General features: G+C 31.7%; 3 protein-coding genes and 3 non-coding genes across 6 annotated transcripts; all 6 read right to left on the reverse strand.

The window, feature by feature from the left end:
- Nucleotides 1-6,131: 6,131 nt before the first annotated feature.
- Nucleotides 6,132-8,147, reverse strand: RpS7 (ribosomal protein S7). The gene is made up of 4 exons (XM_014232837.3): nucleotides 8,047-8,147; nucleotides 7,569-7,733; nucleotides 7,168-7,500; nucleotides 6,132-6,336 (listed from the first exon to the last, which is right to left on the reverse strand). Exons 2-4 carry the CDS (start codon nucleotides 7,731-7,733, stop codon nucleotides 6,253-6,255), a joined length of 582 nt encoding a protein of 193 aa, XP_014088312.1. The 5' UTR covers nucleotides 8,047-8,147; the 3' UTR covers nucleotides 6,132-6,252.
- LOC118681854 (small nucleolar RNA psi18S-1377) lies at nucleotides 6,634-6,730 on the reverse strand. Its single transcript, XR_004977609.1, has one exon. It is a non-coding gene; the product is annotated as a small nucleolar RNA psi18S-1377 (small nucleolar RNA).
- On the reverse strand, nucleotides 6,775-6,912 carry LOC118681852 (small nucleolar RNA psi18S-1377). The gene has a single exon (XR_004977607.2). It is a non-coding gene; the product is annotated as a small nucleolar RNA psi18S-1377 (small nucleolar RNA).
- LOC118681853 (small nucleolar RNA psi18S-1377) lies at nucleotides 6,969-7,106 on the reverse strand. Its single transcript, XR_004977608.2, has one exon. It is a non-coding gene; the product is annotated as a small nucleolar RNA psi18S-1377 (small nucleolar RNA).
- A 1,044-nt stretch (nucleotides 8,148-9,191) lies between the features above and the next one.
- LOC106616234 (cecropin-1) lies at nucleotides 9,192-9,672 on the reverse strand. The gene is made up of 2 exons (XM_014232799.3): nucleotides 9,449-9,672; nucleotides 9,192-9,377 (listed from the first exon to the last, which is right to left on the reverse strand). Exons 1-2 carry the CDS (start codon nucleotides 9,545-9,547, stop codon nucleotides 9,285-9,287), a joined length of 192 nt encoding a protein of 63 aa, XP_014088274.1. The 5' UTR covers nucleotides 9,548-9,672; the 3' UTR covers nucleotides 9,192-9,284.
- Nucleotides 9,673-12,162: 2,490 nt separating this feature from the next.
- LOC106616236 (cecropin-1) lies at nucleotides 12,163-12,737 on the reverse strand. Its single transcript, XM_014232801.3, has 2 exons — nucleotides 12,504-12,737; nucleotides 12,163-12,434 (listed from the first exon to the last, which is right to left on the reverse strand). Exons 1-2 carry the CDS (start codon nucleotides 12,600-12,602, stop codon nucleotides 12,342-12,344), a joined length of 192 nt encoding a protein of 63 aa, XP_014088276.1. The 5' UTR covers nucleotides 12,603-12,737; the 3' UTR covers nucleotides 12,163-12,341.
- Between the last annotated feature and the right edge of the window lie 4,214 nt (nucleotides 12,738-16,951).

The following is a 16,951-nucleotide window of genomic DNA, read 5'->3' on the forward strand; positions in this document are numbered from 1 at the left end:
TTAGCGCCTACAAAGTTTACGTTAGAAAAAATATAACTACTAAAGAATTAAAATCACCACCTTCTAGAACACAATTGACTGTCAATCTCGATACTTGCACGTGCTTTACACACGAACCAAATGGACGCTTGCCTATCAATATTATATAATGAGGTAACACGAAGAACCCTAAAAGTTTGAACTTTTAACGAAATAGCTTTTATTTAAATTATTTTTACTACCTAAAGTTAAAGAAAACATTCGCAAAGTTCTTGAAAATTCAGTAGAAATTATCTTTTTTTGAAATCAAATCAAAATATTATAGTTTTAACAAAAGCAACTATGCAATAACTAGGTCTTTATAATTCAAGCTTCATAATATTGCTTACTCTACTTAGTCACTTTTTCATACCAAACCACATTCGTTTATTGTTGAAATGTGTCAATGTTTTTGCCGCACGAAACCAGATAGTGAAAGCTTATTAGCAACTATCGTGTCGATTGAAAGGGTAGGAGATACAAACATACAGATGTACATATATACATGCTCCATATCTCAAATAGTGTTGTTTAGTCATACACAAAAATCACTTACTTATACTCGTATGTGTACACATAGATATTTATTCTACCATGAATGAAAATTAATTAATATTGACATATGTATGTACATTTGTACATATGTATGCATATACTCGCAGAAATATATTTACAAAAAATGTTGCATGTCTCTAAAATATGTCATTAAAGCTATATTAAATATGTAATAAATAGCGTTTTAGCAAATCCCTTGACACCCAAGCAGTTTAAAAGTTTAGTTACTTACTTATTAATCGATCGATTGTAACAACCATATCTTGTAATAATTATATAATAATTAATAATTTTAAAAGCAGATTTATTTGGACATGAATATAGTATAGGAATAGAATAATATCCTGTTTGGTACGAGGTGTGTTCGAAAGGTGAATTTCGAACTGTGTACATTCGATTGTCAATATTATCGATTATTGTTATAATCGGACACATATGTTTATCATGTGCTTGCATTAGGAGCCAATTTCGATTAGTAGTTTGTTTTTGACAACAGAAAAGGTTAGTGACGTTTTTGTTTGCTTTTCGATTTTTTAAAGAAATGGGTCAAAGAATATATTTTGAATTTTGCAATAAAAATGGAATAAAGTGACTGTGGCATTCGTTGAGTCTACTTTGTCTCAAAAAAATGTTTATAAGTGATACAAGCGCTTTACAGAAGGCCGAGAAGATGTTGATGACGATGAGCATCTGCAGGTGCGACCACGGACACAATACGGTTGTCCTATTCCCAAAACGGAAGAAACCAATGAAAGGAAAGCGGTTTGCAAGTCAAAATCGAAAAAAGAACTGAGCGACATACCGAAAAGCGCATTTCAGAAGGGCTTTGAGGATTAAAAAAAGCGTTAGCACAAGTGTATTATATCGGATGGGAATTACTTTGAAGCGGACAAAATAGATATTGCTGAATAAATAAGTACTTTGCAAAAAAATTCAAAATTCACCTTTTCCTTTGAACACACCTCGTATATATGTATATACCATATATGTATATCCCATAAAGGGGAGCAGGGCTAATTCTTGTAAAAAAAAGGCCCATTTTTTTATGAAACAATTTAAATCTATTTTTAAAAACCAATGGTACATTTTAGTATGACATTTTTAAATTATTTTGGAGAAATATGAAAAAATTCGGCACTGGTAGCAATTACTCTGGAGCGTCTCGGAAAAAAAGTAAGTTTGCGTTGTCGCTCGTAACAGGGTGCTGGATCCTTCAAAATAAAAAATCAATATTTTTTCATTAATTAATAATTTCCATCACGTAAAGCAAGCGTGCTTTTCGAAATTAAAATTTTTCAATATTTTAGAACACTTTTAAGAAAAAAACTCGATTTTTAGCGAAAAAATCAGCTAATTTGTTATTGTAAACTAAAATTTTTTTAACAAATTTATAAATAACCCTTCGGCGTTACCTCGTAAAATATGTATGTGCAGAAAAGATTTCAAAAGAATCTGTGAAGTAGTTTTAAATTTATGAGGAGCACCGACTTTGAAAATGTAAGCTATAGGGAAAAGCTTTAAAATTTTGAAATCTGATGTAAAATGTTCTTAAAACAGGTATAAAAATTTTGCTAGGACCGACTTGAAATTTTAAGTTTGGAAAAAAAAAAGAATTATATACCCTACTGCCACATTGAATGTACCATATATAGTAAAAGTTACCATAGACAGATGTTCTTACAAGCGGACTTTTCTTATTCTTACTAATTCAAAATATTTTTTACCAGAAGGCACTCTCCGACATGCAAAACAAAAAATGTCTTATATAATGTTAGGAACGTGAACGTGATGAACCGTTTTTTCGTTTTTATAGATTTTTGTAGTTTTTGGTAAAAATCCTGAAAACAAATTTCCGACTAATCGATCAAAAATTTTTAAAAGCCAAAGAAAATATTTATTTTCCAAAAATTTGTTATAGATTTCTAATACAAGAAATTAATAATATTAATATCATTATATGGTAACTTACCATTAACTGATCAGTTTACTATTTGTACAATAAAACAAAATTATAGTGGATTATATTTAATTTCTTATTTCTGATTAGTTGATTTGATCTAGGTTTTTAAAAAATTGTAAATCACTCGAATAATTTTTACAAAATTTTATTCATCTCATCTTCATAATTTATTTGGAGGGTAATCCACGGAAAGGCTAATTAATGTTTGCAATAACCGTGTAAGTCTTAACCTTACCTTCGAAAATGTTCTTTTTCAGCCGGTAATGACTTTCAATATGCATATGGATTTGATTGAATATAGCAATATATACATACATACAAACATACGTTTACTATTATACCTGTTGCATATAAAGATTGCGCTTAAATTTTATTAACTCAGTCACATTCACTCTCTCTTCATTTTGCACGATTAAAATGGGCATAAAAGGAAAACATTTAACTCCGACCTCTACTCAGCTCATCACGCTAATTATTTAAATTGGGTCGTTCACTAAGTAATTTCGTTTTTTTAGTGCAATTTAAACACGATTTTTTTATTGTGTAAAACATTTTATGAAATTATATATTCCCCATTTTGATCCAAAACCTTTTGCTATCTTTCGGGCAAGAGATTGATACCACGCTCATACAATTTTTGATCATTGCAGGCAAAAAACCTGTCTAAGTAGTTTTTGATGTCCTGATTTGATGTGAATGTTCTCCCGTTCAAAGAATTTTACAAAGGCCGGAACAAGTAATAGTCCGGAGGTGCCAAGTATGGAGAATATTTTGGGTGTCATAGCACATCTCATTCAAGCCGCTAAAGCTTTTGCGAGTCATCAAATTTGAATATTGTCTCGCATTATCATGGTGGAACACTACACCATTTCTATTGGCCTATTCTGGGCACTTCTGTTTGAGTGCATCACTCAATTTGTCCAGCTGATCATAATACACTTAAGAATTAACTATCAAACGAAAGCTTTAAATAAAAAGTTCCCTTTGAAATTTTACTAAATAGACAACATAACTCTTTTTAATTAAAAAGTAAAAAATCATAACAAAATTATATGTTAATGTTAAAAAATAAAGTCTAATATTAACAGTCACTGATGTGTACTATACAAATTATTATACAGCGTACATTTGAACTTTTCACACACAATTTTTCATTTTATTAAATAACAGACCGCATTTTTATATCCGGCCAGAGTGTGGTGACTAAAACCTTTATAACTTTATATTGCCGTTGCCAGGGTTGTCAATAATGCATTAAAAAATTATTTAATTAACATTTGAATTAATTTTTTTTTAATTATTTTGTGATCCCGAAAGTCTTAATTTTGAAATTTTAAATCCAAAATACCGGATTGAAAAATAAAACAAAAGGTAGTCCAAAAACGTGACTGAAAAATAATAAAAACTAATTGTAATCCGTAAAACCGAATTAAAATTGTATTTATAATCGAAAAATAAAAACCTAAATAAAAAAAAAATTACCCAAACTTATAGTTACATAACTAAAAATTAACAAACAAATTGTTTTTGAACTTACAATTCTTAGAATTTGCGTACTTCGTGTTCTACCATTTTGAACTGGTGCTCGCACAGAGCCATTATCTTCAATACATAAAATGTCAATATATAATTCTGATTTTGGCATTAAAAATGGAATTTTAAATATTAACTATAAAATCATCAATTTTTCATCCCAAATATCTTGCATTATAATCGGAATTAAAAATTTAATTTCAATTAAATTGAAAATTTAGTTATTAATCCCAGCATCTTTTGCAAAGGACGAGGTTGCTAATTTTTTTATTAAAAATTTTATAATTGTGCATCAGACTTTCAACATATTGAATCTTTAGATGTTGAGCTTAAAAACTGAAAATCAAATTTTTAATTCAAAATGTTTAAAGCAAAACATTTGAAACCCTAGGCGGTGCAAAAAAGTTGCAGTCGATTTTTTGTTCAGTTTCAGAGTTAAAAGCTTTTGGTTCACCCTGTAGTACAAATAACTTAATATTAACAGTTACTTTTCAATATTCGTTAAACTAGTTATTGGTGGTCTGACTTAACTGAATACAAAATTAAAATATCACTTAAATCGTTGCAATAATCAAATTTATTTATTTATTTATATATTTGTTTATTGGAGAAAATGAGCAAAAAGAGTCTTACATTTTTTTTAGATATAGGAATAAATATGTGTGATGCAAAAAGCAAAACTGAGTGAACGATATACAAGTGTTACTTTTTATTAATTAAAAATACTTTAACATTAAAATTTATTGATAAATATTGCATGGAATATCATTTTTTCATAAATGTTATATGGCTTTTGCTAATTTACTCATTTCTTTCATTTTCAGAGTATAAAGTCGGGTAAGTCTGTTAACACAAATTAAGTATTCATCAATTTCGTAGGCTGTTATCATTTTTCGAAAATATATGTATCTCATTACAAAACTTGATACTAATACTCGCTAAGCCTTGTACGCACACACATGTGTTAAAAAATAAATAATTGCGTGTGTTGCCTTTAATTTAAATGTTCAAACAAAAACTGGCGCAATTCCCATATGAGTGACACATGTCGTTAAACAATTAATTTTCGGGTTACAAGGGATTTTATGCACACATTGGTACATACATACATATGTATTTATATGGATTTACATATGTACCATCCAAAAAGGCAAACCGGCTAGGCAAACAAAAACGAAACATTCTTTAATTAAGACGCAAAGAACAAATATTTATGAATGAAGTGCAACAAGGCGTATGATAATACTCAAACAGGTATACATATATGTATGTTTGCTGATAATCCTTTGTAACATTGATATCCCGTTAGTGAAAAATGTTTTTCAAAAGCCATACATACTAACACGTTCCTATGTTTGTAATGAGAAGCATATTAATTAAACGCGTATTCGTATGCAAATTAGTGTAGAAGTATGTATAAAGAGTGTAAAAGTATCCACTCATGCAGCAAGACGGTGGTATTAACCCCTTTTATCACACCACCCCGAAATAGTATAATACAAAAAAGAGGGTGGGCACTGTTGACGTATACGCCAGGGCAGGATCATTCTTACATCGTTATTAAATACGTATGTATTATTCAAATTTAAAGCCCACAGGTTGACTTACTGTTTCGATTTTTAATTCCCGTAAAAGTTAAACGTATCTTATTATATAACGGCGTTATTTTTTTATAGGTGGAGGAGGTGATATTTATTTAGTGCTTCAAGTGGTGTCACATTATAAATAGTAATTTTGAGATATCATAACAATTGTAGATTGGTTCAGTTATTTCATGAAATCTATATAGATAGCAGCTATGTATTTCAGCTGTATCAATTCTGTGACAAATATTTTGAGAAATTTCGAAATTTTACCGGTTCTAACTTTTCAGTATCGATATAATTTGTTTTTAGTTATATTATAGTGTCTTTTAAAAAGGCTCTAGCACTCATTCGCACTGTTATACTCATTCATTATCACTTAAGACACTTACTTTTGTGCATGCACTACGAAGCGATAAATTTGTATTAAGCACATTCAAATTCCTCAATTCTAGTCACAAAAACCAAAACAGTTGTTCGCGTTATTTTTAATTTTATTTTAAAAATTTTTATTAGTTATTACTTTCTTCCAAATACGTTGTTAAAAACGTATTTACCAAAGAATCATTTAATATTCCCCCTTTTTTCCGCATCGGATAGAAATTAAACATTCAAGAAGTTATCTGGGAATTCAAAAGTGACATCCCGACCGGTAAGCTTTTTGTACACAGAGGTGAAAGTATCAACCTGAAAAGAAGAGAAATATTTGGTTAGCTAGTTTCGACATACCAATAAACTTTCTTAATACAACTAAAATAAAATTACTATAATGTAAATATCGCCAGACCATTGTTGTTTACCATTTACAGTATAACAGCATTTTCGGTGATATTGTTAATTTTCCGCCTATGTAGGAAGTCCCAACTCGCCATAGATCTTGAAAAAGGACGGGCGGGAGGCAAAACGGCGGAACATAAATTATTTGTTTATATATTACATAATTTTTGTGCACAACTTTAAAAGCGGCCTTAATTTTTAAAGTAAAATTGAGGCATATAAATTTAAAGTTACACATATTAATTTTCGTTCTTTTCGACAATTATTGACCTGAAGCAGCGATCAACAAACAACACAAGAACGTTACGTGGCAAAAAGAGCATTTTGTACTAATTTATTTCATTGTTTGATTGTTTCTAAAGTATGGAGAAGTCTACATGCCGTAAAAGCTAAATACAGACTATAACGAGACTTAAGAATTTTATTTGCGTCCCGTTTGACAATCGCTGATTTTGGCAATTCAATCAGCAAACAACACAGGGACGAAATTTAAACATAAAACAAAATGCGCTTTTTTGCAATAATTTATACTATTGAGATAAGTTTGTTTCCAATGTATGGAAGTGCCTTAAAGCCTCGAAGGCGATTAAAAGGCAATAACGAGACATTGGAATTTAATGTGCGTCCCGTTTGACAATCGCTGATTTTAGGTAATCAATCAGCAAACAACACAGGGACAAACTACTTTGTTTCATATTTATAAACTCTCGATTTTGCTACACACTTATTCACTGTACTTACTTTGTGTTCAATAGTGGTTTGTTGATTCTTGTCCAAATGCACCTTGATCAACTGCGAGCCATCAAGCTTGACGCGGATGCGCTTGCCAACGATTTCAGCTGGGAAGACCAAATCCTCTAAGATAGCATCGTACACTGCGGTGAGCGTACGTGAGCGTGGCCGCTTTTGCTTCAATGGATTCCTGGCCTTGCGGGTAGGTTTGGGCAGGATTTTACGTTCGCCAATTACAACAACGTGTTTACCAGAGAATTTCTTCTCCAACTCACGCACTAAGATGATTTGGATTTTCTGGAACGTCTTTTGTTGTGGGATTGGAACGTAGATGATGACAGCCTGCAAATGCAATACAAACAACATATTGTACACTATTTTTTTTTTGTGTTCATAACACTCAAACTTACCTTCTTGCTACCGAACTCAATCTCACGTGCACGGGTGATGTGCAAATCCCTCAAATAGGGTTTCAGGTCGCTGTTGGCCTCCAACTCCAAAAGAGCTTGGGCAATGGACTTCTCAAAGTCATCAGGTTCAGCGCCACCGGGCTTGATAATCTTGTTGCCGATCATCTGTGAATAGAACACCACAAGTTTATTATTAGCAGCGCTAAATTGAATTTGTGTGCTTCTGTGAATGCGAAAGCAATTCAGCTGCTATAAGCAGGTCACATATTTTAACAAGTAGTAAAATGTAACAGCGTCCGACCGGCGTACATTTAATCACTGCACATCTTCGTCACTATTCACATTTTTTCAATTAAATACACAATATTCGATATATTTGATTTATTTAGCTTGTTTGCATGCAACATTTTTGCATATTTCACTTGGCATATATGGAAATTATAATTAATTTGTGAAGATTACAGAAAAGTACACCAACCTTGGTCAATTATTTTGACAGGAAAGGAAGTAAAGGCATGCCACAGAACAGTAACTTCCGTCATTCGCATATTGACAAGCTAGTAAGCAGCGAGTTGGCTGTCACATACAAGCGAGTGAATATTCAGCGATCTTACATTATCTAGTCGCCGCTAGAGTGCGCTCTCATATTTGTTTACACAGCGTGGTTTGAAAATAAAAGAATGAACACTAATTATAAAAAGGAAATATATAAATAAAATAAAATTTTTAATCACAAATCTATAGTTATATTTTATACAATTTTTTATATAAATGTATTATAGAATTTAGTAGTGACATAACCCTGTTCTACAAATTTAGAAAATTATATATGGAAAAAAATGTTACATAATATTGAAACTATATTAGCTTTATACTGAAGATTGAAAAGCATGCTAATTATGCAGAAAGTTAACTTTAGGCCGTCCTGTTGAAACTTCCAATATTGTATCTCTGGAACAGGCGCTATAATTATGGGCTCTTTATATAAAAAAAATTCGAGTAATATGTATGGATGTTTTTTATTATTTTGTGGTGGGTATTAAGAAAGAATTGAATTTTTTTTACTAAAAAATATTTACTAAAAGTTTTATAACACATTTAATATGGAACATTAAAAATTGTTAGATATTTCTCCAGATAATGAAATATCGCAATGAAATGTCAAAAAAAAAGGGTTTGGGAAAAACTCTATGTAATAAATAAATATGTATGTATATCTATAAATTCTGTAATTTTATATGACTTAAATGTTGTTAGAAGTTAAATCTTTTGGGTTAACTAACGGCGGTCCGATAACACCATTAGTTTATGCGACTCGAATGAGTTTGCAGACCTGACTTGGTTCCCTCCGCTAACAACTACATCGAGATGGAGAAGCCTTTTCAAGACACAAACTTTAATTTGTTGGACGAGTTGTTATCGTTTATCAAAAAAAAAAAAAATAATAATAAATAAATAAACTAAAGTCTAACATAGTCTAAATACTACTAAATCTTCATTCTACTGTAGTTTTTAATATTTTCGCTGTTTTCTGGTGATTTTTATTATAGGTATATAAGATATAACAATATATTTTTTCAGCGAGACCATCCGATATAATTAAATTAACAAACTTTTGGTTTTGCATCGATAAATTTATTGTTAGAATAAATAAAAATTGAAATAATTTAACACTAATTTATTTAGGCAGCGGGTAATTTGCGAACATGGCAGTAATTAGCCCCTGGCAGTGGCAGCAACATTGGCGGCCTGTTGCGCCACAGCAAGTCCCTGAATGGTGGCATCTCTGGTGTGCTGACCAACACGCTCCTGTCGAAAAGTATTAGGGATGTTAGTAAACTTGGAAAATATAAACCAAAAAACTTAGTGGCAATACTTACAATTTTCTTGCCGATCTTCTTGAGCCAGCCCGCCTCCGTTTGCCCGGCAAAAATGGCGATCACCACAGCCAAGAAGATGATGACTTTGTTGAAGTTCATGTTGATATGATTTTTTCTGCTTACAAAAGTGTGTGATTTACAAGTTTCGTAGTTTATTGGCGCTTGTCTAGACGCTATTGTTCTTCTTAAGACACTTGAAATTAGTTTGATGGCGATGCATTCGTTGGCTGCACTTTTTATAGTGAGCTCAAGCGTCGGCTTTTGGCATTATGAAACCTAGAAATGCAACGGGGGAGCACAGACACATAACGGCGCTCATTATGTGGGCGCATATTGATAAGCCGATAATATTTTTTTACACAACCCGGTGATTTTATTCGATGATAGCAGCGCAGAGGCGTACATACATACATACATACATACATATGTAGTTTTGTCTCTACCGAGTTGGTTATAGACAATCATTCATATAATAGAGTACTCTAGGAGAATCCCCGTCTTAATGCAAACAAAGCGCACACCTACCCCCCGATAAGGAAGCACTTTTTAGCGCATAAAAAATTAATATCTTCAATTGCGTTGATACTCGAGAAAATAACAAATCGGAAGCACTCTAATGAAAGTTATATTATATTATGCGATACTTGTTGTGGGTGATTAAATAAGTGTGTATCTTAGAAATTAACTACTATAAATATATATTAATTATGCACTTATGTTAGTCAATTTATATAGAAATAGTGATATCCGGATTATTTTTGAGTGAAGAGCCGGAATGAGAGCAATTATATACCCACTAAACGGTATTATGAAAACATGAAAAATTATGCCTATGAGTTTCATGAATAACATAATATTTACTGGAGGAAATTATAAACCGATTGCTCTTATTTTTATTATTATGTTACTTACTTATTTTATAGATCATATGATCAATTAGTTTTATTAAGTTAACTTGCTTTATATTCAAAATATAATATCCCTTAAAATTCGGATCATAAACCAGACCAATATTGTAGTATTTATTTGGCATAATGGCAACCACAAAGTCCAAAGTATAAAATTGGTTATATACATAAGAGTTAAGCCAGATCTGTGCCGATTTCAGTTAAGCTGTTTAAGATACTTAATAAATTAGTAATAGTAATTCGTTGCCGATCTCTAGGAGAACCTCCGCTAGAAAGTGTCGGTGGAGAGCAAGATTTAACCAAATTAATTAAACCAAAAAAAAAAAATAATAATAATAATTACTACCATAGATGAATACAGACAATAAACGAAGACATAGTAAAAATTTTGATTTTTGACAAAATGGCGTCTTGCCAAAAAAAAAGTGGCTTTTTGTTGCAAATTTTTACACTTCAAAGCGGCTTAAAAAATTGAAGTTATTCCGTCAGCATTAACTGACAAATACATATACATATATATATATATATATATATATCTGATCTGTATATCTAAGAAAGTAGTGTGAAAATTTTAAATCACCCGTCTAGCCATTTCGTAGAAATTTTGCTCAACAACGGTGAAAACAGCGTTTCGAAAAATATGCGTTTAAAGTTTTTGGTGCCGATTACAATAAGTTAAAAAATTCTTGCAAATACGCTCATACCTTCAAAACGATTTGCCGGGCCAACTTCAATTTTTCGGAGAATATATATTTACATTCGATATATGTACATATATGCAAAATAAAAAATCGATTTTTTGAAATTCGCTAGTGAATAGAACCCCATAATTAAGTTATGTTAGTTAGCTATTTTGACAATTCTTCGATACGAGTATCTTCATTGTTCCTTTATTTATTCGTTATAGTTCGAATTCGTCCATTTCAAATATCCACACCTATTGTCCGATTTTCAATTACGTTCAAAGTTTTCAAACTAACGGTCCTTTGCACCAAATTAGGTTTATTTTTCCTTAACTTGTGAAGACGTGTACCTAGTTTTGTCTAAATTACTCACAATAGACGAACAATGGAAGCCGTCACGTCATTTTGACCGTTTCTTATAAATAATCATATTTATTAATCTCTATTAGCTTTGAGTGCTTGGATGTGTCAATATTTAAGGTTAGAGTTAGATGTCTATACTGACAAACATCAAAAACTGTTTAGGAGAAACTCGAGCAAGAATCAGAGATCATATATATCCACATACATATACATTTTCCACTTATAGAAAAAGTATACATGATGGAAAATATGAGGATGTATATATTTATGCCTCACAAATTCGGTCCACAAACCATAGATTGTACAGAATTTCCAGTACATAGGTCCTTATATCCTTGATATTGCAGATATTTTCTGTATAAGGGCCTTAGGATATTGGTTTATTAACTGGTATTCTCTGAATGCTTTCGAGGAGGACATTTGCTTGTTTTCGGTTGGCTTAACCAATAAAATTTCATATCCATTTAGTTAGAAAATCCGCAAGGCTTTTCAAAAAGTTAATGTCGTATATAGTGCGGACTTATTAAGAAAATCTATAAAACAAATAAATTATTGTAGATTAATACCTTTATAATTATTCGTAAATTCAAATTCGGTAAAATTAAATCACTAATCCAAATGAAAAAGTTATTTGTATTGGTTTTTTAGCAGTTTTACCTGATTTGAAGATGTTGCTACGAAATATTCTTAAATCGTTTAAAGTATAAAAGGAGTATACCTATAAATAATAAATTATAGGGAAAATAAATAAATACCAGTATTATTTTAGGAATTTCATTTTATTCTAAATTTGTTCGTCATCTTAATAATTTTAATGTTTGCGTTTTTTTTGTTTTGTTAAATAAATACAATAGTTTTTTTAGTAAATGCTATGACATATTTAGGAAAATTTGAGTTTATAACTCTAATTCAAATATTTGCAATATATGGCAATAAAAATTATCCGCGGGCAGTAGCAGCGACATTGGCGGCCTGTTGCGCCACAGCAATTCCTTGAACGGCGGCATCCCTGGTATGCTGACCAACACGTTCCTGTCGGCAACAAAATTAAGAATTTAAGTTATGTCAAAGATAGACAATTTCGTTAGTAAAAATACTTACAACTTTCTTGCCGATCTTCTTCAGCCAACCCGCCTCCGTTTGTCCGGCGAAAATGGCAATCACCACAGCCAAAAAGATGAAGACTTTATTGAAGTTCATGTTGATTCGTATTTTAGTATTTAGTTAAACGTATGGAATTTACAAGATATAGTTTATTGGTCGCTTTTGTTCTTCTCAAGACACTTGAAGTGAATTTGATGGCGATGCATTCGTTGCTTCCACCTTTTATAGTGAGCTGGTCTGCTAGGTCTGCCCGCTAGACTCAGCTGGAAAGAATGCCAAGCGGTTATATACAAACATATTTAAGGGGGACCACAGGCGCCGATCGTCAATTATGCGAGTATGCATATATGCATACATACATATATGTGTAATATTCACTGTCTACCTTTAGTATAAATATATACTGTTAGGTGGGTTATATTTTGTTGTTCGTTTTTTGATTAAATTAGGTGATTTTATTCCGCTCAGCAGCAAAGAAAGCTCGTTTTGTTTTCAAAACCGAGTTTTTATATATACATTAATATATCTCATGTGTATTTACCTAAACTCATTTATATTTCCAGTACATCAAACTACTTTTCCGATGGATTCACACAATATATCCGTTATAATTATGTTTTTTTTTATATAAATATATATTATTTATTACACAGAAAAAAATATTTTTCGCTTTTTTCTGAATGCATATCGACTACTATTGAAATTATCTGGCTCGTGGATTTATTTGAGAACCACTTTATGTTGCTGCAACTTAACTTGGTGAACGTTTGGATTACAAGGCGGTGACGAATGCCGTTTGAAGAATAATTCTATAACTGTTTATATAATTTTTGGGATTTGAATCCTTGACCCAACTAGTGCTAGTCATGCAATCGACTTAATATTCTAATTTGTTTTAATTTAAATTATTATTTTTTTACTCATTATATATAGATGGGTTGTGTATATAAATACGCATTTGCTTTGGTTTAAAAGACTTTACATGGAAACTGTGTCCTATATGAATCATTTATTTCCTACTTTCGGAGAGCTGTTAAAATTCAGATGGTGAGTTTGCATTATACGCCTATAAGACATCTGAAGAAAAACTTAACAAATGTTCGTCAAGATTCTTGACAAAAACAGTTTCAATAAAACTTCGTGTTTGTTCTTTCGGGTCAGTCATATCTTCGTTATAAATATTAAAGTCGATTAGATACATAGAGTGAAATCAAGTTTCAGTATCAGTGGGGTTTTTCCAAGGTGGAGGTGTTGTTTCCCTTCCTTTGCGCTTCTAGTAGTGTGTTTGAGTTCGAAGGACATTATAGCTTTGCCATTTTAGTAAATTTTAAGTCGTTGATGTCTTCATTCCGTGTCGAATATATATCATAATTTGAAAATTTGGCGGTACTTAATGCAATTTGGTGGCCGTTTAGGCTTCTGCGACATTTTTTTGGATGACAACATGTTGCTACAGAGTATAATAGTTTTGTTCATCTAACGGTTGTTTGTATCACCTAAAATTAATCGAGATAAACATAGGGTTATATATATTATATATAAATGATCAGGATGAAGCGACGAGTTGAAATCCGGGAGACTGTCTGTCCGTCCATCCGTCCGTCGTAACTTGAGTAAAAATTGAGATATCTTTATTAAACTTGGTACACATGTTTCTTCGTACCGTAAGACGGTTGGTATTTCAGATGGGCGTAATCAGGCCACTGCAAGGCCACAAAACGCCATTATGCAAAAACAAATAAATTGCCATAAGACACAAGACTGTTTCTTGGTATGCAGGATCACATTAGGGAGGGGCAGTTCCGTTTCAAAATGTGGATATCTCCTAAATCGTTAAAGCTATAATACCAAAATACACTGAAAACAAATACTTTTAGCACTTCTATCGTCAGTGTGAAATCGGGTGACAAGCCTGCCCACTCCCCATGTAACGGTACTGTTAAAAACTACTAAAAGCGCGATAAATCAAGCACTATACACGCCAGATAAATTAAATTTTGTTTCTGGGATGGTATAAGATGACTTTATAGAAAGCAAATTCAAAATTAGGCAGTGGGCGTGGCACCGCCTACTTTTAGGTGAAAACCCATATCTTGAAATCTGCCCAACCGATTTCAACCAAATCCGATACATAACATTTTTCTCATATTTTAATGTTATACTTGTAGTGTGAAAATCGGCGAAATCGGATATTTCTCAAATAACACCACTTTAAATTCCATCTGATTCTTTCACTTTCCTCTATGCAAATCAAGCAACAATGATTATATCGGGGTAAAACTTTGCATGAATAATACTTTTAAAGTATGCCACCTTGGGACCAAAAATTGTCTAAATCGAACCAAAACTGTTCAAGCCCCTAGGTACTGAATATGTGGACCCCAGTGCTTATAGTTTTTATCCAAAATATCGGTCAATGTGTAAGATATATGTATAATTGAAATTTATATAATAAATTAAATAAATGAAATTCTCGCTAATAGTATGTTTTGTGTCAAAAATGGGTTGAATCGGATCAATACTTCGGGCTTTAGTCCTTGCAAGTTGCGAGATTATAAAATCTTCGGTAACACCCGAACTTAGTACTTCCTTACTTGTGTTTACTTTACGCACTTGCGCTTTTTACTATTTCTGTAATTAAAACTTTTTAATATAGTATAATAGTTTGATAATAAAATAAAATAACTATATTCCTTTCAAATTTATTTGTCGGCAGGATTACCTTATGCTCTCTTCTCAAATAACTTCATAGCATCAATAAAGTTATCCAATTGAATTCAGTACAGTACAAAATACCGCAACAAAATTGTAAAATACCTATTGTTCTATCGCTATGTGCTTATGCCAGTTTATGCGATTTATACTAGTTGTTTTTTCGTTTATATAAACCTTAATCGTTATAAATTCCGGTTCGTAAAATATTTTAAACATATTTCGGAATTTTTTGCTACACAAAACAATGTGGCTCTTGCTAATAATTGAAAAGTTTTCCTCCTTGCTTTCTATACATACGATAATTGCGGTAACAATGGCCGATTTACTTTGTATAATGATAATAATTTTAAATTTAATGGAAATACCAGAAATAATGGTAACTGCCGCTGCACTGAAGATATTATAATTATTATATATAATATATTATATAAGAACCTTCACAGGTGCATTTATTATACCATATCTATTACTAAATTTGAAAACTTTACCGGCCAACAATTTGCATCCAACGGAAAACAACCTTTTATAGAGATCAATTCCTTGATTGTGATCGGTCAGTTTAAATGACATATGCTATTCGTTCATATAGCATATGCTATAGTTGTTCGATCTGAACAATTTATTCGGAGATTGTAGCGCTGCATTCGATAGTAATCCGTTCCAAATTTTGTGAATAAATCTTGTCAAATACAAATGTTTACTTTTAACACCTCATTTTCGCTCTTCTGGCAAACTTCATAAATATGGTACATATATACCTATAAATATAATAAGTAACAATGGTATATGTATATATATAAATATACACATATATAAATGATCAAGATGACGAGACAATTTGAATTCTGAGTGATTGTCTGTCTGTCCGTCCATCCGTCCACTTCATATATTTTCGGCTAAAGGCAGAATATTCTATAAACGTGTATGCACAAATCAGTGATGAATTCCATAGATGCCTACCACGATGCCTACCTACGACAAATACGAAGATGCATGCGAAATAAAATAGAAAAATTTCTTTAAATTTGATCAATTTTTAATTATTGAAAATGAATGCACGATGGTTTGCCTTCTACTTGAACGTCAAACCTTCCCGAATGATAGACATTCAACTAAAATCGGTAATCTTAGTTAGTTAAGTAGTTCTAGGATAATATTTCGGAATTCGTGCAAGAAGATAAGATGGCTAAGTGTAAACAATAGGGTCATTGACTTCAATGTAAACAAAGATTGTTGACTTGGCTAAATTGACCTCATAAATGGTCATTGACCTCGGCAAAATGTAAATAAATTGTAAACAAAAGGGCCATTGACCTAAATCCCATTAAATGTAAACAAAGGGTTAATTAGTCCCTTAACGTGTAAAAAACGTTCCACCTGTCCTTTTTTTCCAAAAAACCCACTACCTGGAACCGCCGCTATCAGACCACTATAGGATATAGCTGTCATACAAAATGATCGGTCAAAATCAAGTCCTTGTATGTACTTTTTTTATTTGACATAATATCTTCATGAAATTTGGCATGGAGTTTTGTCCAAAGCAATACTACAATTTACGAATATATTGTTTAGATTGGACGTCTATTGTATAAAGCTGCCATTTTAACTAATCGATTAATGTCAAGATCTTTTTATATCCTTTTTTGCTATAAGGAATGCCCATGTGAAGGGTATTAGAGCTTCAGTGCAGCTGAAGTTAACGTTTTTTCTAGTTTCATATCGAGTTTTGC

This window comes from Bactrocera oleae, chromosome 2 (genome assembly GCF_042242935.1).
Source record: "Bactrocera oleae isolate idBacOlea1 chromosome 2, idBacOlea1, whole genome shotgun sequence".
Lineage (NCBI taxonomy): Eukaryota > Metazoa > Arthropoda > Insecta > Diptera > Tephritidae > Bactrocera > Bactrocera oleae.

Excerpts from the sequence above, each read along its gene's own strand:
- RpS7 (XM_014232837.3), bottom strand. The coding sequence starts at position 7,733 with ATGATCGGCAACAAGATTATCAAGCCCGGTGGCGCTGAACCTGATGAC. Across the intron at positions 7,501-7,568 it reads TTGAGTTCGGTAGCAAGAAG|GCTGTCATCATCTACGTTCC; the intron begins GTAAGTTTGAGT and ends TTGCATTTGCAG. Across the intron at positions 6,337-7,167 it reads AAACCACTATTGAACACAAA|GTTGATACTTTCACCTCTGT; the intron begins GTAAGTACAGTG and ends TCTTCTTTTCAG.
- LOC106616234 (XM_014232799.3), bottom strand. The coding sequence starts at position 9,547 with ATGAACTTCAACAAAGTCATCATCTTCTTGGCTGTGGTGATCGCCATT. Across the intron at positions 9,378-9,448 it reads AGAAGATCGGCAAGAAAATT|GAGCGTGTTGGTCAGCACAC; the intron begins GTAAGTATTGCC and ends ACTTTTCGACAG.
- LOC106616236 (XM_014232801.3), bottom strand. The coding sequence starts at position 12,602 with ATGAACTTCAATAAAGTCTTCATCTTTTTGGCTGTGGTGATTGCCATT. Across the intron at positions 12,435-12,503 it reads AGAAGATCGGCAAGAAAGTT|GAACGTGTTGGTCAGCATAC; the intron begins GTAAGTATTTTT and ends TGTTGCCGACAG.